This window comes from Cyprinodon variegatus, unplaced genomic scaffold (genome assembly GCF_000732505.1).
Source record: "Cyprinodon variegatus isolate N-32 unplaced genomic scaffold, C_variegatus-1.0 Scaffold491, whole genome shotgun sequence".
In the NCBI taxonomy this organism is placed as follows: Eukaryota; Metazoa; Chordata; class Actinopteri; order Cyprinodontiformes; family Cyprinodontidae; genus Cyprinodon; species Cyprinodon variegatus.
In genome coordinates, this window is record NW_015150944.1 from 200410 (window position 1) to 223992 (window position 23583).

The 23583-nt window shown below is 36.5% G+C and overlaps 1 protein-coding gene across 9 annotated transcripts in view; it reads right to left on the bottom strand.

Annotated features, from left to right (window-relative positions):
- Positions 1-23583, bottom strand: part of kiaa1217 (KIAA1217 ortholog) — a 126726-nt gene that overhangs the window by 58068 nt on the left and 45075 nt on the right. For 8 of the 9 annotated variants that reach the window (XM_015390276.1, XM_015390277.1, XM_015390283.1 and 5 more), the window contains exon 2: positions 13192-13478. In XM_015390276.1, the coding sequence (XP_015245762.1) occupies positions 13192-13478 (287 nt within the window). Of the gene's footprint in view, positions 1-8808; positions 8993-13191; positions 13479-23583 lie in introns of those variants that run through there. The other variant, XM_015390281.1, reaches the window with a different exon arrangement.

Sequence of the window (23583 nt, forward strand, 5' to 3'; positions counted from 1 at the left end):
CGCGTGAAGTTAGGTGAACTCAAGTGAACTTGGGTTAAATCTCCGGACCTGCTGCCGGAGCCGCAGAGCCGCACCGCACCGTAGTCAAAAGGGCGGTGTGAGAGGGGGTGTGCGGGAGTTGCGGTCTCCGTCGGCTCGGTAACCGCACCGGAGCCAGTGTGAGCAAGGGGTTAGGCTTTGGGCGGCGTAGGGGGGTCCAGAGGTATCCCCTGGAAAATTTAGACTCTCTGAAACACTATTTCCTGCATTTTTAGGTGGAATGCAGCTAACTTTTTGTCTTTTTTACAACATTTTTATGCTGATTATAGAAAGTATGTGTGTTTGACTAGAGGTGGAAATTTCACAAGGAAGTCATGAGGTCATTTTTTAGTACAATATTATGTTTCATAGCTTAATTCAAACAATCAGAATGTATAATGTTACGTTCACAAAAAATGCCAACAAATAGGTGTCTGGTGCTTCATTTTGGATGCCAGACACAGGTCAGATGTGTACAGAAGCATAATGCTTCTGCTGCCCCTGTGTTCAATGGCAGAGAGTGGCTTTGCTATATTTGCTGTGATACGTCATATTAAAGTAGTTTTTGGTAAATAGTAGTGGGTAAAACTCCACCTCAAAACATCTTCTGTGCAGTCAGTTCATCAAGATTATGATCCTACCTTAAAGGTATAGTGGAGGTAATTCTTTTTCCGGGTGGATCATCAAGATAAGTGGTACTCCTAATTGTGAATCATCATGGTGATATGTTTATGTAAGGCCATCCTATGTGCTCATCCCCATTATCACTTACCTGTGGTGAGTCTTACATATTGAAAGATTGACAATATTCTTTTGGAAAGTAAGCTTTTATGAGCGATACAAACAACAACTTTTAAACACAGCATGCACAAGGAGAAATGGGCTCGCGCACACTCTCGTATGCAATTAATAGTACTCGTGGGAGCAGGTACAGGGTTTTGCACCTGCATTTTTTTTTAGTGGAGAGGGAACCTTACATTAGAAATATTATTTCACTGTTGGAGGTGTACAGTCCCCTACATAGCGGTGGTGCGTTGTCACTGGGAATTGAGCAGCAGATGTCACAGGCCGGGTCGCCGCTTGGGGTGTTTATACCCTACTGTTTGTGGCGCCTGGAAGTAGATGTTAGCGTTTTTCAGGTATGTGGTACAAACTGTGAGCACCAGAATAATAAAGAGAACATATTTTGCCAGCACGTTTCTAGATTTTAAGTTAATTTAGGCATTAATGATACAATGATTTGAGTGAAATTTTCGGGGGGGGGAAAGGGGCGTACCAAAGCTGTACATCCCAATAACAAGCTGTACAATTAGTAATTTTTTTTAACAAAGGGAGTACAATGTACGCCCGTACGCATTGCCAAGCAGTTGAGGGGTGAAGTTGTTAATACTTCACACATGCAATACAGAATCAAAAAGAAGATTCAAAAGATTGAAAAGACGGAATACTGAGTCAGTAGTTAGACTAGAAGTTATACTATACTATTTCATGGATGTGCTACTTTAAATCCAGCATATCCATAATAGAATGGTTCAGTTAAAGTCAAAGCACATATTCTATTGACAATCTCTAACAAGACCTGAAAATGTTAGTCCACATTCACTCTGTATCCATTCCCTCGAAGTCTGAACTATTTTTATGCAAACATTACTTGTATTTAGCATCAATAAAATACCAAATTAGCATTAACTGCATCCAGAAACCAGAAATCCTGAGTATTGATACTTTGGACAACTCTACTGTCTTGAAGGGCCTGCATGCAAATATACACATTTTAGGTGTTTATTGTAAAAAAGCAAAAAAAGTCTAAGGATCTCAAAACACGTTTAATCATTCCCCCTCCCTGCACATGTTCACACACTGACAGCTGTGAGCTACATTATAACAAAAGTGGGGCTGCTCCACAAAAGGGGCCATTGGGCCCTCAAACCACAAACCGCAGGCAGGGTGGCTGAAGTTCCCAGAGACAGACCGACTGATATGGCCTACCGGTAAGTGGGAGTTCAAACCGGCAATGTAATGTGAAAATATATGAATAGACACAAGTGGTGGGAAAACGGTTGCAAACCAAAAATAAAATATATTGTAAACTGTAACATTTTAAAAAGTCTGAGTTTTTACATTTAAATGAGCTCTTTTGTGATGCCCTACAGGTGTAGAGATTAATAAGGTATCTTGAGTTTACTTTTTATTTAAAACCAGAGGCGATACCAACCCAAGACTAATCCCAGTGTTTCTTTAATCATGTTCTGATCTCTCAGGATACTGATGAACACTTGGAGCCAGAATTATCTTGTTGACCTTGAATCTGTGAGGCAAGCATGTATCAAGAGCCAGGAACCCGTTGAGAAAAGAATGTTGGAGACCAGCCAAATGTTGCAATGCTTTAAAATGACTCAGGTGGAGGATTTAAAGACTTCTTTTTCTAAATAACCACGTCTAAACTTTTAATTACTTTGAGATTGTAGACTTAGAAAGTTAAGCTGTTAAAATAATGAGGTAAAGTGGCACAGTTTTTCAGTACTAAATCTAAATCTTTAATGAATGGTTGGGGTAAAGAACAGTATCTACTAATCATGTACCCCTGAAAATTTTTATAATTCTCACCTTCTCTCTTGATAAATTAACAACTAACAATTCAAGGACTTTCCTTAATTACAAAAGAAACCTACCTCATTTACCTTCGTTTTTTTTTTTTTTTACATCACCAGCAAGACATGAGGAAATTTTTAACATGAAATGTGGCTGCACAGCTTTGTACTGTCTTTACACAAGCTTTAAGTTTCACCTTATCAAAAAGTAAAGCTACTCTTATTTGAGTCACATTTTGGGGCTACTCTACCCAGTTTCAGTAACTTCACTGAACAATGAAAAAAATTGACCTGAGAGACATATTTGCAATTCCTGTTTATATACAAGCTTTGTTATTTTAACAATAATTTGTATCTGCTGAGCTCATCAAGCCATTTCGAGGTCAGGTAAACCTACTGTAGACATTTCATAACAGCTGTTTACATTTATTTTGTAAATTTTATATTTAATATTAGAAATAGAAATTAAGAAAAGTGTTACTTTTGCGTTACTTTTGCATGAATTTGTTGAGTATCTTTCTAACCAAATCCTCTTTACATCTGCTTGAATAATTTATTGGCTGGCTACTTTTTACGTTTATTTTAGCACAATTTTTATCTCCTTGACCCACCCATGTCCAAAGGCACAACTGTTGTAACTTTCAAACCAGTCTGCATATTTGGGAAAGGTTTTGAGAGAAAGTGTAGTAGTAGGAAAATTCACAGAATGTGGCAAACTGAGTGGAGGGAATCCAGTTAAACCCATCCTTATGAAATGTTAGTTATCTTCAGACAAATTAACTACAGACAAGAGATAAATTACACTTAATTCCAGCAATTTAAGAAGTTTAGTGAGCAAAACTGGAAAATACAAAGTAAACTGGAAGATCCTTTGAAAAAATACCAACTCTGTTCTAAATAAGGCAGTGAAATAAGTGCTGTGTGCTATATAGGAGGCATACAAAACAAAACACCTGCTTTATATTGTCAGGCCTCTATGAGTGTCAATGTACATAGTAAGGGTAGTTACAGAAAATTACATCAGTATGTTTGGTATTGATCCTAAACATTTCATCTCTGGATAGAAAACATTACATAAACAACTACACAACAATAAAAAATACAGGTACTGAAGAGACTTTTTTCAACTAACAGTGATTCAACTAAACTACTACAGTGCTGCAGGAGTTGCTTTAGTTGTTCTTCAAGTGAACTTTAAAAGAAGCAACAAATCAAGTTAGAAAGGAGTAAAGATGATTATTTTCACCTTGGAAAATTCAGCTGATGCAAAAAGTGACATAATTTAGAGCTAACATTATTCATCTTCTGAAATACATTCAATGTGGCGTTTGTTTGGACAGCAGTTATTAAGCTGTGTGGTACTTTAAGATATGAAATGCTGGTGAAGGCCTTCCACATTCTTTTGATACTGCAGGTAAATATGGAAAAAAAAATTATAGAATTTATTATTTTTCAATGAAATAATAACAAATATTTTTAAATATGATTGATTACAATTAAATTTTAAATAATCAGTGCTACGGTAATTTACACAACTTGGAATTCCCACAAAAACCAATGTAGTATTAGATTAAAGAATACTTACACAATGTGACTTTTATACATTTATCAAAATGCTGATGATCTTTTGATAAATTTTTTCCCCTTTGTTTTCGTCCCTTGCTTGTGGGGTATAAATAAGACATGAATCAAAGGCTTATTTTCCTACTCGTAAAAATACCTTTATCAAAATAGTTTCCCATCCAAAGTTGTATGTATGTGTCTGTCTGTCTGTCTATCTGTAGTACAACTGATTATTATAGAAAAAGCTTTTGCCATCATACAAATGATAGAGAGTGGCTAGGGAGGTTATTATAAAGTATAGATCCCATTCAAAATCCCTGTTAAGGCAGCTGCAACAATGGTTGGAATCAAGAGGTATCCATAAAAATGATTTGATTTATGATTTTTCTGCTAGAAATGCAAAGAGAATTGGGCCAGAGATTAGAACTGCCTAATTTTTAGCCTGACTGGCCTTATGACCAGGAGGTATTACTGAATAAGGAAGCAAAAGGGTGTAAGAAGTCAGGACAAAGGAAACTGTATTTTCTCAGAGGGCATGTTGGCAACTAAGAGAGCCAAGCAATAATTGGTGCTGGTGGTGTGGGTCCTCTGCCAGTTTGTACAGGACATATTTCGTGATTTAATGCCTGAATTTTTTTTAGTTTTTTTTTTTACTGATCAGTTATATGACTTTAAATCATTTAAGGGACAATTTTAGTATCATTAGAGTATTTTTTTTAAGTTATAATTTTTTCCTTTTTGTAATTCAAGCTGTTACATTCCTACGGTTATGGAACATGGATAAATAAATAATAAATAAACAGCCTTTTGAAAATCTCCACATGGACATAAGGTTCTGCATTCTATAAGAAGAATGGCAATCATGCTATAAGCTAATGCAGGTATTGTGTGCAATTTCAACCAAAGTAGTCTGTTTTAATAAAGGAAAAAAATATTTTATAGCTTTTAAAGAGTCAGAGGAGCTGCATCTCCTGCATGACTTGCCAAAAAAAGAAAAGAAAAAAAAACTTTATGAATGTATTTAGTGGAGAAAGAAACACAAATAAAATAATAGTTCTTATTCGAACTCTTAATTTAAACCTAACAAAGACATATGATATGTGAATCAAAAATCTGAATATGTTGTTTAGAATGTCTAAAGCTAAATTTTTTTAAACCCAAGCTTTGGTGCTAAAATTGCCCCAGTTAGCGGCATATTAAAGGTGACAGACCTGTCTTTCAGTTTGTCTGCTTGTTGCCCCTAAATGCAGTCAAGCTGCCCCAGCTATCTGCCCCATTATGTCCCAAAACCTGTTCACAGCTCATCACACACATAGAAACTGACACAGGCAGGAGGAAGGAATTCGGATTTAGTGTTTGTGTGTGTGTTTGTGATCGGTCAAGCAGCTCATTCAGTCACAGTCGTCGCCCCTGGGCAGATGAACAAGGTTGGGGAGGATATGTGGCGGTCTGGGCCAGTGAAAAGAAGTTATCTCATCTCCATTTGGGAGGCTTCCAGGTGTTTCTTGGGTGGATTGTGGATTCGGGGGGTTGTGGTGAAAGATATTAAACCACTTGCTTTTATTGTGGCTCAGAGGATCGAAGAAGTAGAAGAGCATCTGAAACAGAGTAAGTGAGTCCCTTTTTTTTGAGTCAATGTAAGGGCGGTCATTCAGAAAAAAGTGGTGTCATCAACATTTCCGGCTCCCGTGATATTATCTTTCCAACCTCTGGCTGACCTTGATAAAACCTCTGCCTTTGTAACTCAAACCCAAGCAGACATTTCATTCTCACCCCTGAAGCGTGCACTGCCACCAATGCAGCTTTTCTTGTATGGCCTGCATCTTTACACCTGCGTGGGAAAAGTAACAAATCCTCCTCTCTCTCTCACACACACACACAAACACATAGCAGTACCACGGTGGGGTTGGTTTTCTGCTTGTTTAGTCTTAAAGCTGAATAGTAACACCTCCTCGGGATGCAAGATGGCAAACACCGCAATAAACTCTGTTACTATTTTGTTTTAATTTTCTGCTGCATCTGTTAGCAGTTGCTGATTGCATTTCTCTTGAGACTGTCAATCAGATTGTACCAAGCACAGTTAGCAGTCACAGTTCCCACATGAGCCCTGACTTCACTTGTCTAATATCAAATATGCATGCTCCTACTGGACTGCCTAAACACCACTAAGCTCAATCTCACTGATAAGAATAACAAACTTGAAATCATCACAAACAGTACATCTACTCTGTGAGCATATGCAATTTAAAAGCAACATGTTGCTTTCTGCAATATCTAAACCATGATTAAGTTAAGGTCACAAAAATGATTCCTTTTGAGGACACGGGTTAACTTCCGTAGTGATCTGCAAACTTGGAATGACCCAGAATATGTTTAGATACAAAATAAATGAAATAAGCTAATGACTTGTGGTTTCTTGTACAAAGTAAGAGAGCGAATGGCCTTGTTGTGTTGTGATAACAACAAACCATGAGAGCCAAAACCAGTAGGACAATTCCAGGCAAGTAAAAGCAAATAATATAGCAGGGGTTCTCAGTTCTTTTTCTTTCCTGCACCTTTTAGATGTGTTTCCGCCTCGACACACCTAAGTCAGATAATCAGGTCATTAACAGGACTCTGGGGAAACTGACTGCATACTGAAGAGATAATTCAGCCATTTGATTCAGGTTGGTTGAAGCAGAGACATATCTACAAGCTGCAGGACAGCAGACCTAAAGAGATGGAATTGGGAAACATTTGGCATTGATTCATTGCCTTGAATTCAACGAAATCTGTCAAAAACACAAAGTAATTAGTGGTGAGGATATCAAGCTGCAAAAAGTACTACACTAAAATAATTTGGGGATTATTAAATATTAATTAAAGCTATTTAAACCAAAAATATGTTGTTATTGTTGTTGTCCTGTACCGTTAAAAATGTAAGGCTTTCAGTGTAATTCAAATAAAGATTTTGGATCAGTTAACTGTTATTCCCATTCATCATTTCGTCCTGCACATACTTGTTTAGAATCAAATTCATTAGAATCAAACATCCTTTATTATGTGTATTTATTATGTGTATATAGGTATACACAAGACTGAGATATTTTGAAAAAAGTACATGTTTAATCCTGATCTTATAGGACTTTTTGTCATAAATTAAAATTTCAACTTGGTAGAAGTTTAAAACTGCCATATTTGTGAGAAATACTCTTTGTTTGAATGAGAATTTCTTTAAATGAGCTTTTAAACATGTTTGGTATAAACATGAATGCCAAAGTCAAACGTCCTAGCAAGCAAAACTTCTATCAATCACTGCTAGTAAACAATATATCTTTGTAGTTTCTGCAGGTGGCAGATTAATACATACCATTGTTAGAATAGACTTTAAAAGTATGCTAAACCTTGAAACTGTAAAAAGTTTAAGCATCTGGGAACTTGATAAATGGTTTGAACTTCATAGCTGTTGCCAATCATAGGGATTTGCACCGTTTAAAAATAGTCATGGCTTTGAAATTCGAATGTTAAAAAATGAAAACACCTAATATGGATATTGTCACTTAGGCTTTAGTTAGAAACACATTAATTAATTTGATAATAACATATGCATTCATGAAATTCCAATAAATAAATAAAAACTTTTATTTTGGGGGGGGTCCCCAAAATCTTGGTCCAAGAACTACTGCCCAGGTAAAACCATAATAAAGTCCAACCATGTTTATTAGGCTAGTTTAATTAATATATGAAAATTATCTTTAAAATTATGACAAATTACCTAAACATGGAATATTTACAAAATTTTTACTCAACGACTGAATAAAAAATATTACAGATTAATTTTAATTAATTACTTCTGTACAGCCTTGACAGATGGCCTCTCACACTGGTGGAGTTTTTTTTTCCTGTTAAAAGGGAGTTTTACTCTCCACTTTCGCCATATGCATGCTAGGTGATAGGGATTGCTGAAGAGTCAATAAGTTGATGCATCAGCTGGTTTTCCGTAGATAGTAAACATTGAACCAATTTGGCTGTATGATCTGGTTGAATTAATTCTGTGCCTTGAGATGACGTGTTGGGAATAATAAACAGTTTTAACAGTGCAGTTTTCCCTAAATAAAACTCCTTAAACTAATTCCTGGATTTTGGCTTTGGACTGCCAGAGGCTCCGAGCTGGCAACCCCTTAGAAAAAACTTTCTGGAAGCGCCCCTGGAACAGGAAAAAAAAAAAAAGCGCAGAAAACACCTACTATCCATTAGTATGTCCTCCACCCATTTAATACAGAATGCAACATGTTGTGACCTAACTGCAGAACCAATAACGCGCCATCAAAATGGGGAGACATGTTTTTAATAGAAACTATTTTTGTATAGCGCTCACGGAGATCCAGGTGTGTGCAATTGTTCGATCATTTACAAACTTCGGGTGTCGATATCGATAGCCATTTAGGAAGTCATACCTGCTGTTTTTATTTTTTTCGCAGGTTAGAACTTGTGCGCAAACTTGTACTGTGACAGAATGCTGCGGTAAGAAAATAAAAACAACTGCTGGCGCAACAAAAGCACGCTCAGAGCGATCGCTTCCAGCTTGAGCTCACCTCACAAAAAGTCTCCAACACCACTTAAATTGAATGAGATCACACATCTCTGTATACTCTACCTTTACTGTTCCTGCCTCCTGTTGGCGCACAAAAAAATATATTTTTTCAAAAAGTTCCTTCTTAGTTTAATCCTTGTCGATCTTCATGTGCAGAAAACCATACTCCCTCAAAACCATCTTAAAGTCCATGGATCCCGTTCAGGCAGAGCTCTCACACGGAGCCAGCTCTCCTCTGCAAGCACCTACAAGTAAACTGAGTCCTCCAGCTGTGACATCACCAGTCCCCATGGCAACCCTGACTCCACCCCGGTCCTGAGCTGATCCTACCTGTCTGACTACCTCTAACTCACAGCCTTCTACTCCCTTTAGCTCTTAATTTGTTCAAAACCACCTGATTTGTATATTTATCAGTATTTGGATCCAAGAGGAAAACTATGAATAGAATCTGACACATGTAAACAAAAAGGGTTGATGATGTCCTATCATCCTCGCTGGCTGCATATTTGCATATCCAGAGTTTGCAATCAGTACATGAGGAGGTTTCACTTTGCAGGTAGAAAGTCTGAATGTCAATAACAAAACCGCACAATGCTTTGCAACTTTGCCTGGAGCTCCCCCCCTGGCTCTAGTCCAGTCTTACTATTACCATTTGTTTTGGCTACAAACTCTCTGTTTGTTCATCCCTTTTGTCTCCCCTGACCCAGAGCGAGCCAATGACCAGGTGAATTGAAATGTCCAACTTTAGACAAGCTTCAGATAGCTTAAGTGTACAGCAAGACCTTATAACCTCTAAAAGCTCAAGCAATTGTGTTATACACAGTGTTTCGCTTACATTATAGTAGAGCAAGTGAGCCCGAAGCTACAAGCAAGTCAAATAAGGTGATTAAAGCAGCAGCATAATGCCTTTTTGAACTGTTGTGGTTTCCACATTTTTTGCTCCACTTCATGATTCACTCTTTCACCACAGATGTGGGAGGGAACAATGACAGGCAGATTTATTGGATACACCACAAATGCTATCCGCAGCGAATAGGAAGCAGGAAGGGGTGTCACGGTAGACTACATAGAAAATAATTGGTGTAATTTCAAATCTAAACAAAATCCCTTTAGATAGCTGCAAAAAAAAAAAAAAAAAAAAAAAAAACTGTAGACACAGACACATTTCTAAGCAGTCAAAACCTTTAAGACAAATGTGACATATGGCAACAGCATTATAACAATACATTAATAAAGTTTATAATAATAATAAAATAAATTTTAGCACATTTATTGAGCAGTGGGAAAAAAACAAGTAAATTAGAATTAGAAATATTTGTTTGGAGAAAATCACTAGAGGCAGTATGATCAGCATCCTCAACAAACCCTTAAAATCTTAGTGGGAATTTAGCATTTTTTTAACAGTTAAGCAAAGATTCATACAACCTTATTTTTTTATTTAGCTGCATTGCCTTTAAAGGAACCATCTCCTGTTTCCTTGGTGTATAAATATGCCGTGGCAAAGAGGTACATTTCTGGGAAGTTCATGTCTCCACCTCGCAGAGTGAACAGACTGACTATGAAGGGGAAAAAAACTCCAAACCCCAGTGTTGGAAAATTAAGATCTCAATACAGACCATCAAATGGTGCCAACATGCCAGCACACGATTAAGGAGGCATTTTAAATAGGGCATTTTGTGTTGTACCATCACAAACATAACTATAAAATCTACTAAAACCGCAGCACCATTGGTGGACAAAGTATTCAACAGTAGTACTTTAGTAAAAGTACTTATACCCATAGTCATATCTTACTAAACTACAAGTAAAAGTTACTTGGTCAAACATCTACATAAGATGAGGTATTGAAGTACTCACTTTTGAAAATACTTAAGTATTCAAAAGTATTCAACCACCTGACACAGGTTCTAGACCCCCTGGAAAGAACTTCAGCTTAAAAAGACCACAAAAAAGGAAAGCTATTTTTTATTTCTTAAAAACAAACCACCAAAAAAAATAGGAGTGACTTAATTCTCCTCACACTTTCATTATGGAATAGAGGTTTCAGGTTGAATTTATTACCAAAAAGAAGCCATAACTCTGATTTGAAAACTCCTACTGGAAAACGTGGCCACATGTCAACAACCAACACCTTAATAAAATGTAAATAATATTTGCCCTGAGTTTCTCACATTTCTGGAATGTCATTAAATCTCTAAGACAGTGGTGTTCAAACTTTGTCCTAAGGGATGCTATCTTACATGATGAAATTGCATTTCTAGAAAGGAAAACAGCAACACTGGATTACAAACCATCAGCTTCCTCGAAATGTAGTTGAGTAAAAAATACAATACTTTAATTTGAAATGTAGTGGAGGGAAAGTTAGAAGACCCCCTTGAGTTCCTTTAAATCAAGACTAAAAACACATTTGTTTACAATTGCCTTCAACTGTTCTAGTTAAACAGTTCAACTGAAACATCATTAGTTAAAAATTTTTATTTTCTTTAGTCCAACTGTTTTTAATTTTTTTTTTTGTTTCCGCATTTTTTTATTTTATATTATTCCTACATGCTTTGATTCTGTTTTATTTTCCTATATTTTAATAATGTAAAGCACTTTGCATTGTCTTTGTACTGAATTGTGCTATACAAATAAATTTGCCTTGCCTTGCCAAAAAAAATATTCAAGTAAAGTAAAGATACTCAAAAAGTACTTAAGTACAGTAATCAAGTAAATGTTGCAATGTGTGCAACACACTATCGTAGATAGGGTGGGTGTGAAAAACAGGAGGAATATATGTGGGAAAAACATTCCAGTGGCTGTTGTGAAGTTGGATAATAGGAGCCCTTTTCTTCCAACCTAGAAATCTTCTAAAGCAGAATTTATTTTTTTTTAATAGAACGGTATTTAACACATGAAAAATGGTAGAATATGCTCATTGTTTGTTTGAAAAGTAAGAAACAAAATCTGTCATCTTTTATGGTCAATCAACTGCCAATCTAATTTGTAATATTTTGATAATCTGGTGCACATATATTGCATCTCTGTGGTTATTAAGATATTTTTCCAACTAACATCAACAGTTTTAAGTAGTATTTTCAGGTTTTTGCATGTTTGCTTTTCATCATGTCAACACAGTATTTTGTACGAATGAACTGATCAGGTAATACATTATCACTGAAATCAATGCAAAACCTTTAGAATAAAAATGTCATGAAATAAGATCAAATGGTAACCAAACAGCAGGGAAAAAATCTCTCTTAGCTCCAGTAGGTTCTTTTTATAGTGCTTCCGTTTTACTATAGAGGGGAAGGAAGAAAACTGTCAGGTGGGATTTTCTTGCGCTTAAGTCACATCAGCTATTATGTCTAATGTCTGGTTTCACTGCAGCTGTTCCTGATCTATTTGTCAACAAAGCACTGAGCTAAACTTATCCACAGCTATGGCACAAAACTTGCGTGAGACTCTAAAAGCCGCCGAATCTCAGAGTTTTAAGGCATCCTTGGTACCTTAGGATCATTTTAACCTAATGTGTACTGATTCATTTCAGCAGAAATTAGTTAAGGAACAATTATGCTACACAATATTTATATTTATACTATAGTAGATAGTAGATGTCCCATAGTTAAATCCTACTTAGTTTAGCAAAATAAGTATACCAGCTTTAATGTTTCCAAATGCGGTATTTTCTTAAACTCCAAACTTAAATCATTTTTATTAGTGATTTAATGTAAAAGACCAACAAACACCAGTGAATATAGGTAAGCTGGAAGGAAAAGGGTCGACTGTTTTAAACATTAATCATAATCTAATTCAAAAACCGTGATGAGAACATTTAGTAACACCTTAAACCAACCATATCCCACTTGACGGTGACAGCATCATGAGTGTATTACTTGCAGCAATGTTGGAGAAGCTGGGCGGATTTGAAGGAAAGAAGGATGGGGGTAAATGCAATATTTCTCGACCGGAAAACCAGTAAAGAGCTTCAGAAATGCTAATAGTCTACAAACATACAGTATAACCACATCTACAATGCAAGGTTTTCATCCAGATTTGGTAAAAAGTCCAAACCTAAGTCCACCTAAGAATTTACTTCAACTTAGGTTGACTTGAGCGACTTCAAACGTTTTGCACAGAGGAATGGAAAAAAGGTCCATTGTCAAGATGGGAAAAAGCTGGTTTAACATTTTCGTTCCATTTGACCGTCAAGCATGATTTTCTGTTGGTCTATTTCATAAAAAACACAAAAGAACACCTAAATATATTTCTGATATTTGAAAAAATGTAAATATATGTTTAAGAAATGTTAGTTCTTTTTCCAAGCACTATAATCCCTTTTTATGCCTTCTTGAACAAATCTACAAACAATCTTTAAACTAAAAGGAAGCTGTTTACATTACATAGAATAACTCTAGTTTCCTAAATGCAACAAATGATGTTAGTGGCCTTCCTGAACTCACTGACCTGCTCTCTGAGCCTCTCCTGGTGGCCCATGATGGCTGAGGCATGATGAGGGTATTTCTGCTTCAGGTGCTCCAGGAAGGCCTCCCTCTTCTTATCCATATCTGATGGTTGCATGGCGAGGATCTCTCTGGAGCCGCGGGCCCCTCCTAATGTATGCCTTCGAGGGACGGTGCGATTACCTTTGGCATCCCCTCTTGTAGAAGTCGACCCATTTGGAGACACTTGCCTGCGGCTTACATGTTCAGTGTCCTCTAGAGAGGTCACTTTCAGGTTGCCTTTGGTTAGTTCTGAAAAAGCAGAGAAAAGGTTGAAAATTGATACATTTTAATAAAAGTCACAACAACATATTTGCACCATAAGAAAACATAGTTTTTTAGAGGATTAAAAAAATAAGGCATTACATGACATGTTCTCATATTTAAGATATTTAAAGAGATAAAATAAATATGTAGCAAAAATTACATTTTAAAAACTATTAAAAATAAGACCACATATTAGTTCACCAAGAAAGAAGTTCCTGTCAAGTAGCCTGATTTTTCTAAGTGATTGATCTAGCTTGAATGCTAATTGGTAGCAGTAGATAAAACACGATAGATTTCAGTTTTTCTTTTATCTATTTGGGGAATTTGATTGGGGATGCAGCAGAAGAGAACATCAGAAGAGTGAGGTGCGACACAAAAAGAAGACACCGGGCGAGTTGAAGAACTTAGAGGAATTGGAAGGTGATTGTGAGGTTGGTGACATGTCTGAATGCCAGATAACAAATAGTCCACTTAGCTGCTCCGTGTGAAAACCTTACGATTTTAAGTGTAAATAAACATTGAATCTAGTGATAGCTGATTTCATACTCCACTTCTTTCGCTTGTGACCATGGTATGAGCAGGAGAATGCCCGTTAAGGTGTCCATTATCACAAATAAAAGGACTTTGCTTTACCTCGCTGGACATTGCGATATATTCAAAACAGATAAAGGGGTCCCAATCTGATATCAATATCAGAATCGGTCAGATATCAGCCAAAAAACTAATATTGACCAGCATCCAAAATCAGCGATATAACCAGACTGATAGCATTATTTAGTCTGCATAGTGCTTCTATCCCTCACACAAAGCCTATGTAATGACAATAACAGGAGCTGAGTGAAAAACTTTTTATGCACAAGTTTCTTCTAATTTAGATTCATGTTATTTTAGATTCAGTTCTTATATTTATACTTAAAAGTTTACATAACCCATGGGTTTATAATAAATGAGTCAGTTGTTTTCATACCTAGTTGTTGACTCTGTTTCTGTGTTTAAGTATTATTACTTGATAAAACCTTTTCTAACATTCCACATTAACAGGAGTAATAAAAGTATTTATGATTGGTGCTGATATCATATCAGATTAAAATCGCTATCAGCCAACACTAAAAGCTGCAAAAGCTGTATTGTGTTGGAAATGAAAAAGCTGTATTAGGAAACACTTAATAAAAATATCCTGAATCTGGAATGGCCTAAAAATCTCAGTGTGAAAATAAATATTTTGAAAAAATGTTCAGCTCAGGTAAGAATGTCAATCAGTCAGTATGAGGCAACCTAGAGACAAAAACATTTACCAAGATATTGATCAAAAACACATGATGTCCAAGACTTGTGACATGGTGGTGTCTGCATCATTTAGAGACACAACTATTCTGTGGAACAACCTGGAGTCTAAACAACCACTATACTATTAGCTGCTAATATTTAAACCCACTGGAATAAAAACCAGTAGTAAAATATTATTCTGCAGCTCACAGCATTGAACTATGAGAAATATGTTTGGTTGAAATACATTTCTATAAATGTTTTATGTAAGACTATTATACATTATTCTAAGTTATCTCTTATTTATAATCATTTCTTTTTGTAATCTAACTTATTTCCAGTTTATATAATAATTTTTTTAGAAATTGAAGAACAGCATATTGCTTATTTGAGTTTTTTTATATGTATAAATAACAGCCCCTGTTTGAATACAGACTTTAATTTGGCGGGCAGTAAAATTTATTTATAATAAAATGTATAAATGTATAAATAAATGTAGTTTTAATACTGAACTTAATAATTTTCATAGCATATAAAGTGGTTTCTTAAATTAATGAAACCTGCTTTGAAGTAATGGTATCACTGATTAAAACATCCTCTATTTACGCTAACCTTACATAGCCTGACATGAGTCAACACCTTAATGTATTGTAATTAAATATATTTTATCCCATTTAAAGTTTAGTTTTCTTCTCTCTTGTTAGATTATAGAAAGCAGAAACAACTGATCTTTTATCTTTAAATCGGGTTTTAATTTGATCAAATATTTTAATTCACTTAGTGAAACCTTTGGCGGTTCTTATCTTCAAAATATCCTATGTAAGTTAAATGTTCTTACTATAGAAGACGTTTCTGAATAATGAAATTCTGAAACAGTTGGACAGATGCTTCTGCAAGAGACTAATGCAAGCACCTTCATATCATTATAGCCAAAGGAACATTTCCTTGACTCTGCTTTTGGTTGAAATTGACTGCTTTGGTTAATGGACTGCTTTTATGTAGCACTTTTCAATAGCCTTTACACTAAAAGCCATATTAACGCACTCAGACACACATTCACACACTTATTTGCAGATCGGGCCTTCGATGTCTTGCCCGAGGATACCTTGACAAGTGCCGTGGGGGAAAATGGAATTTTAAACAAATACAATACGGTGAAATCATCTGCTTTCTTGTTTTGTATACAGGTACAACCTGTACCTTTTAGAGGGTAGAATAAAGGAACTCTTGCAGAGTTCAGTTCATCCACAGCAGAATGAAGAACTTCCAGCAAGTTTCCGCATTTTTTTCTGTCTGAGAAAGTTTTAAAGCACACAGTGTACTACAAATGCAGGAAAGACTTTAATTTTCAAGTCTTACCCTTTGAGACCCTTTGGTGCTGAGAATGAGGTAATCTTGCTGTAGGTTTAGCAGCTGCAATAACTAGACACCTCCTAATAACTGGAGTCAGTCAGAAATGCAGAAGCCTTTCATATCAGATATAAAATCCTTAAGAAACAAGAACAAAGTCCAGCTGGCTTTTATTGAAGCACTTACGATTGTGATACCCATGGAGCCCGAGAGTTTTAGATATAATTTTAGATATATATATATTTTTTTGTTTAATGCAAAAGCAGGTATGTATATAAAAAAAGAGCAAAGAGTTGTTACATCATTGACCCAAACCCCCTTCTCATGTCACAGCATGGCTCAGGTACTCCAATACTATTTTTAACTCCCAAAACACTTTCCCCACTGCTTACAAAATTACTCACAGCAGAAAGAAAACACTCAAACACTCTAAGGGATGTGAATCCATTTGTGGGAGGCATATCAGAAAGTTCATTACCTTCCCTAAGTGAGCAATCTTTGGCTTCATCTGTAATTTCTTCCATTCTCTATGAAATCAACCTCTTAGAAAAGTCCAAGCCGGGAGGATCGACACGCTGCTTGATAGAGATTCCAAATGTAGCTCACATGGAAAAGAAGAGAGCCTGAGATAGGCCCTGCCCCTCTGCCCCAGGATAGACTAGTGGGGATTTAGAAAGTCAACTGCATTCCTGAACTCATGAGCGACCAGAACCCATGCCCCTCAGGCTAAAGGTTCTGCTCCTGTTTCGGAGTGATCACAGACTGAATGCAAAGTGGAAAAAAATGGAGATATAGAGGAAAAAATACTATCGTCTCCATAAACCGAAAGCCTAACAGGTGTCAGACCGTCTGACACACATAAACCCGCTCACATTTAGTCGCAGTCTGTTCTTTATCAGGGTTCTGTCTGCAGGCTGTCTCTCATTAGGTTTTCTGTCTATACTGAGGGGGCCCACCAGATGCTAGAACGCATCCAAATGTGTCACAACCTACTTCTGAAACACATTGCAGACTACTCTGCATATGCGGTGCTAGTATTCAATCAGGACCTAAAAAGACACGCTTCACTCCTGCAGGCAAAGTTGTTTACCAATCAGTTTACACTGTTGCCTACAGTTTGTTCGTCTTAATAGGGAGGGTCTGCATAGGTGGGTGAGTCAGTTTCTTTGCAGCTGCTGATGTAAAGTGACCCAGTCTGATTGTACCAGAAGAATGAACTAAGTAACGTGATTTTACCATGAAAACGTGAGAGGATCAATGAGACAGTTAGTGGTCCGTGTAATCGAAACTGCTTGGGTGAATGGATGAAGAAAAAAACACAATGCAGCAGCTGACCTGTAATGTCTAACACATGGAGACAAGCTTTCCTCTTTTATCCACCCACATGCTCAGGGGACTTACTCATAAACTGCAAAAAATTAGCAGGCCACAGGGGATTGTGTCATTTGGTTAAACTGTGAAGCTGATGCAATGCTGATAACATTGATTGTAAATTAAAAATTTCTACCTTTATAAGTCCTGAGCCTAGACAGAATAGCTGATCAACAGATGCTGGTTAATGAAGCCAGACAAATTTCAGCATGACTGGTCCTGGCTGGACTAAAATGAAACATCTGATATTTGTCTAATCAGTGAATGCACTTATGCTCTCCCAGTATAAGCTTTCAATGCTTCTACAGATTTAAGAGGAACCAAAGCGAGCGATTTTCAGTGTCAGCAAGGTTTTTAGAAAGAAGACAAATAATGTGGAAGCTATCTGAAGAGAAAGCATATTTCAAATGACTTGTCTTTGTGCTTCCAGTGGGCTGCAAGAGAGTAAGAAAAAGCAAGACTTCAAGTTTTAAATGTGAACTTTGTAAAGCTTGTATTTTCATTTTAATCTGGGATAGGTTTCCAGAGTTCCTGCTCTCTAACACACAGTTTGCTTTTGCCTAAAAATAAAAATAAATAAATAAATAAACATGACTGACGACAGGAAGCTGCAATATATATTTTTGTATTTTAAACATTTACAGTATCACTAATGTATTATGACATATTGTATTACTTTATAAAAATCCTCATTAAAATCCTCCCTCACCTCAGGACTTTTATGCCTTTCTCAATTTCTAGCCCACTGTAGCCCTCTAAACTGGCAGTTAGCTAAAACTGAGTGAAAACGTTTCCAGTGAAATACTTTAACACTCTAAAAGTAAAATAAAAAAACTTATTATCATGATCACTTAAGAGATTAAATGATTCCCCATCCCTTAAAAGAAAAAGAATGGGTGTTGTGGTTGTATTCTTTTACAAAGTGCTTATATTCCATAAATGCAGCTCTCTATTTTGTTAAAAAAAAATTCATATTACTGTAAATAGGCCAACTCCAACTAAAGGTTTTGTCTAAAAAGCAATAGCTGCCTTTAACATCCAATTAGCCAGCATGTGTAAAGATTTGTCATGCCTTCTTTGCTCACAGGCCTACAAATGTTACAGTAATGTCTGAATCAAATTAGACCATTTAAAACTGATTTTAAAAGGTATATTTAAAAAGTTGAAGAACTGATTTTATGCAGTGTTATTTGTGACCAGATGATTGGAAAAAGTATAATTATTTCATATTTGGCCAATCTTTGATAAACTAAACTTTTTAAAGGCAGATAATAACAAAAATGTGATACCAGATTTATGTAAGTTGATTCCAAAAGTGTTTATGTGTCAAAATTCCTCAGTCCTGACAAAGACACATACATCATCCTAAACCAATAGGTCAGTCTTTCCAAATCCAACCCTATAATAAAAGAAGCTCCCCAAAAACCAACAATTATAACCTTAGGTTCTGACAACCTGTGTGGCTGCAATTCTTTTTCTCTCAGCACTCCAGACCACAGAGGGTAAAAAAAATCCACCTTTTAGATTGTCACAAGAGACTTGAAGTGAATTATGTCAAGCTAAAGTGTCTGAAGAATGTACTTCTCTTTTGCCAAGCTGCTGGCGTTGAGTAAATGATGGCCCTCTGGATTGAAAGACAGCATGGGGGGTTTGCTCATTGAACAGCAGGGCACTTCTTCTGTTTGCAGTTACTTTCTGTCTGTCACTTATTTATGGAGGAATGCTTCAGTGTGCACACGCCCACTCTCCCCTGCTATTACTGTCCCATAACTATGCAGTTGCATACAAAGATCTGTTGTGTGCAATAAAAGCTGGGCTCACATGGCAATTCCCTGAGGCCATGAAAACAATAATGGCTCTTTGGTATAAAAACAGCTTTAATTTTGTGTAAGTAATCGGAAATTGGATAACCTTACATGGAGCTGTATCATAAATAAGGTTCACATTTAGATTAATACACATCCACATACAGTTCATATTAATCCAAATCAGGTTTGAGTAATGAATCCCTTATGTATACCATACTATGATTTCAGCACAAATTAAAAGAAAAGAGAAACTCTTAATTGATCAAAAAAATTAAATAGCTCTTTGATAATCATATATTCATTATTATTTGTTTTTATATTTTGATGTTGTGATGGCCTCCTTTAAATCTGTTATTAGGATGTTTGAGAAGAGTTCTTTAAATAAAGAGCAATAATATACATTTTTATAGGCTTGACGTTCATCAGGATTTTACTTAGTCTTTGACCTTATTTTCAACCAAAGTAGAGATTAAATTTTTTTTTTCTTCAAAAACACCCATTTTTTCCAGCACCAAACAACCAAGTATTTGGTAAAACTCCATTCCAATTATAAAACAATTTCATAATAAAAAAAAAAAGAAATGCAAAAAATAAAATAATAAAAAATAATAATAATCCATAAAGAGTTATGTTTTTTAAAAAGTTACGTTATCTATATTTTAATTTAAATGTATGGTTGCCGGGTCGGCACAGTGGTTTGGTGATTAGCACCACCGCCTCACAGCAAGAGGGTTCTGGGTTCGAGTCCCGGGGGAACTAGGACCTTTCTGTGTGGAGTTTGCATCTTCTCCCTGTGTCTGAGTGGGTTTTCTCCAGGCTCTCCAGCCAAAAACCTGTATGTTAGGTTGATTGGCCATTCCAAATTGCCCTAAGGAGTGAGTGAGTGTGCGTGTTTGTTTTTGCAGTCTTTGTGTAGCCCTGCGATGGACAGGCGAAACATCCAGGCTGTACCCAATCTCTCGCCCATCTCTTGCCCATTGACAACTGGGACAGGCTCTATTCCTCCCTGTGACCCCATTAGGTAATACGTGGTTACAATAATGGATGAATTACATAAAAACACAACATATTTTCTCACTTTCATGCCTATTTTTTCCTAGGTTTTTTTCTTATGATTGGCTGAGATCACCAGATTCTGTTCTTCATTTGTTACATGTAATGTCCTCCACCCAAACCCACCAAAACACACTGAAGCTAACAAATACAGCATGATACAGCACTAAATTGTAGTGTTGTCCTGTGAGAACTCACTGATTTTCTTTCCAAGGAAGCAGCTGCATAAAGCAATGCTGCCTGATCACATTTTCCAAAATTCATAACTTAAACATCTGCTGAAGGAAATATTTCACTTCCAGTCTAGGTACCCTTTCCCCTTCCTTTAAACATGAGACAAATTCAACTCAAATTCTTAGATATCTTTATTTCACAAAGTGAGATGTTTGCCTTGCATCAAATTACTTCCTGGGCCACCTTTTCTCATTAAAAAACAATTTTACTACAAGTATTGTTTTATGGCCTAATGGCTCCTTAAACAATCGAAGATTCATATGACCTTCTATAAGAAATTGAGATTCTAAATAATTGAGAATTTTCAAAATTCAGACTTTTTAAAATCAGTTTTAAATTTATGCTGTAAAAGAATCTTAATATTATTTTTTCGTTCTATCTATTAGCTCTATTGTATGAACTCTAACTTTTCTCTATGCTTTATGTGATCTGCTGAGTCATGAGTTAATTAAACAGTAGGAGCTTTAAATTGAATTAAGGTCATTTAATAGTTGTTCATTTGTTTGGGTTTAGAAATCAACCCTTTAGGGCAATTAGAACATTTTATTGCCATCAAGAAATGATTAAGAGACCCTGGCAGAAGACGTTGATGCTGAATTCAGCCCTGTATAACCTGCTATGTGTAGATTAGAGATTTCTACCCCCCTCCCCCTGGCTTCTGACACTGGTGGTGGAACATAGGCATGAGATAGAGGGGACCGGTTGGGAGTCCAGTGAGATGAAGGTGGAGAAGGGGCGGAGGAGTGATACCGTTTAGAAGAGAGGGAGGATGTTTATATGAAGGCGTGAAGGTGTACTGATGATGAGAAGAGTGGCTGCAGACCAGAGTTTTATTTCTAGTTTTTTTTCTATATGGTTTCTATATGGTTATTAACATATTAACATATAACAGTTAAATAAAATATGTGTGGAGATTTGTAATTAGACATATGAACCCACCTGTTGGAGTTTAATGGAAGGTGAGTGGGCCGCTATATCTGAATGCTAGTTATTCATTAGATCACTGCTGATCACTATTGTTCAAGAGTTTTTTTTATCCTCAATGATCAAAGCGGTTTCTTTTTTCCTTAAAATAATGAAGGCTTTTATTTTATCTCAGCAGATCTTTTCTCATGAGTGCATCAAACAAGCAAAGGACCAGCCTTAGCCTTTAAGTTGTTATCTGTTTGTTTCCTTAAGTTGCAACCCTTATATTGTACAAAATCGACTACTCAGTGAGCAGACACCCGGTGTATTTAGTTAATGTTTAATTCAGGAATATCCATGATGGCCATTAAGGTAAATTGAATGTGTCCATTTTCTGTGAATAACCAGAACTTGCAAATAGAGCAATTGTTGAAAGGAGTATGAAACAGAGTTTACCTAAAACGTTCTGGTTTTTTTGTATAACATTTTTTTTGATTGAAGTTTTTGGTAATAGTTTGATTGGCTTTGAGCTGCAAAGATCAAGCAGGATTAATGCTACATGAAGAGGCCAACAGAATTATTGTAGTTAGGATATTACCTGCTTATTCCATTTAGCATACTTCTGAAGCAAACCTTTTACTAAGATCACTGGGGTATCTATATCTAAAACTTAAAGACGACCTAATCTCTGTGGGACATGCTGTCAGTGCAGTCATTTTTCAAGTTAAGATAAAGCGTGTGCTGTATCAGTATCAGAGTGTGTGCAATCAGATATGGAGGCCTTTCCAGATTTTCTGCCCTGACATACCCGCATTAACAGGAAGGCACTAGGCCAAAAGATGATTTAAAGACAGTGATCTGGTGGGTTTATGTGAGAGTCAGAACATGGGAGAAACCAGTGAGTAGTATAGCTCAAAGGAGTAGATATAGCCTACTTAAAGACAAAAAAAGAGATCCACAGAGTGATAAATAACACTATTGGCAGCAGTAATTGATTTTTTCTGTTTTCTGCCTCCTGGCGGAGTTCCCCTTGAGTGGTTGATTATATATCTGAGCGGGGAGCAAAGTTTGCATCCTTCCTAGTAGACAGACAAGTGATTAAACTCTGTCTATGTGAGTTGTCATAAAGGCTTGTTTACATTACTTACAAAAGTAAATAATACATGTAAAAGCACTGGTTATGGGCTTGCAAATCATCAATCTTTCTCCCCCTCAGTCTTTGTCTTACTTTGTTCCACCACCAAAATAAACAGAGAGGAGGAGGGAGATAGGTTGTGCAACTCTTGCTTTAGTTTAGAGCCAACTCAGAGCTGCATCATCAGTAAAAACAATACATAAAAGCTCCTGTCTGTGTCTCTGTCACCTGACAAATCCAGAGTAATTACCTGTGGCACTCTAATTAAACACAAAAGTAGCTGCTTCTAGAATGAGCTGCATCTCCCTTCTCCACAAGGGGGTGCTGTGGAAAGTCCCCCATTTATGTTATGCAATATTTTGTGGTCAAAATAAAACCAAACAAAGAATGTCTCCCACTCATCAGGCTAAAAACAAGGTCTTCAACGTTTCCTCTGTCATTTATTTACGAGAACTTTAATTGCTGCTTCTTCAACTGGTATGTCAGTGTGCTTTTTGTGTTAGCTGTGACTGTGGACATGTATGTCAGTAATCTCCTGCAGTGTGTGCACTTCATTAAGTCATAGGCCAGAGTAGGTGTAAACCAATCCAGCCATCGGCTCGGATGTCATCCAGTTTCCCTTGACAACATTCGCTGGGGCAACAGCAAACTTCTAAAGGGGAGGGGAAGGGCGACATTACAGACAGCTGTGACCAGGAAGACATTGAGAGGAGCCAAAGGGGAAATATTTTCTCCCTTTCCTTCTGTGTCTCTAAAAACTTACTGGAGAATCCTCCTCGCTCTGGCTTGATCACTTTAAACCCATGAGCACTGCAATTACCAAAGGGAATTTGGTCTTTTCCTGGATAAAAGATAAAATGTGTTCTGGCTGCAGTTAATTTAATTTCAGCAGTGTGAAAAATCTGTTTAAAAATTCAACCAAGCGCATCCAGCCAGGGAATCAACAAGTGTCTTTGTGTTTATTTGT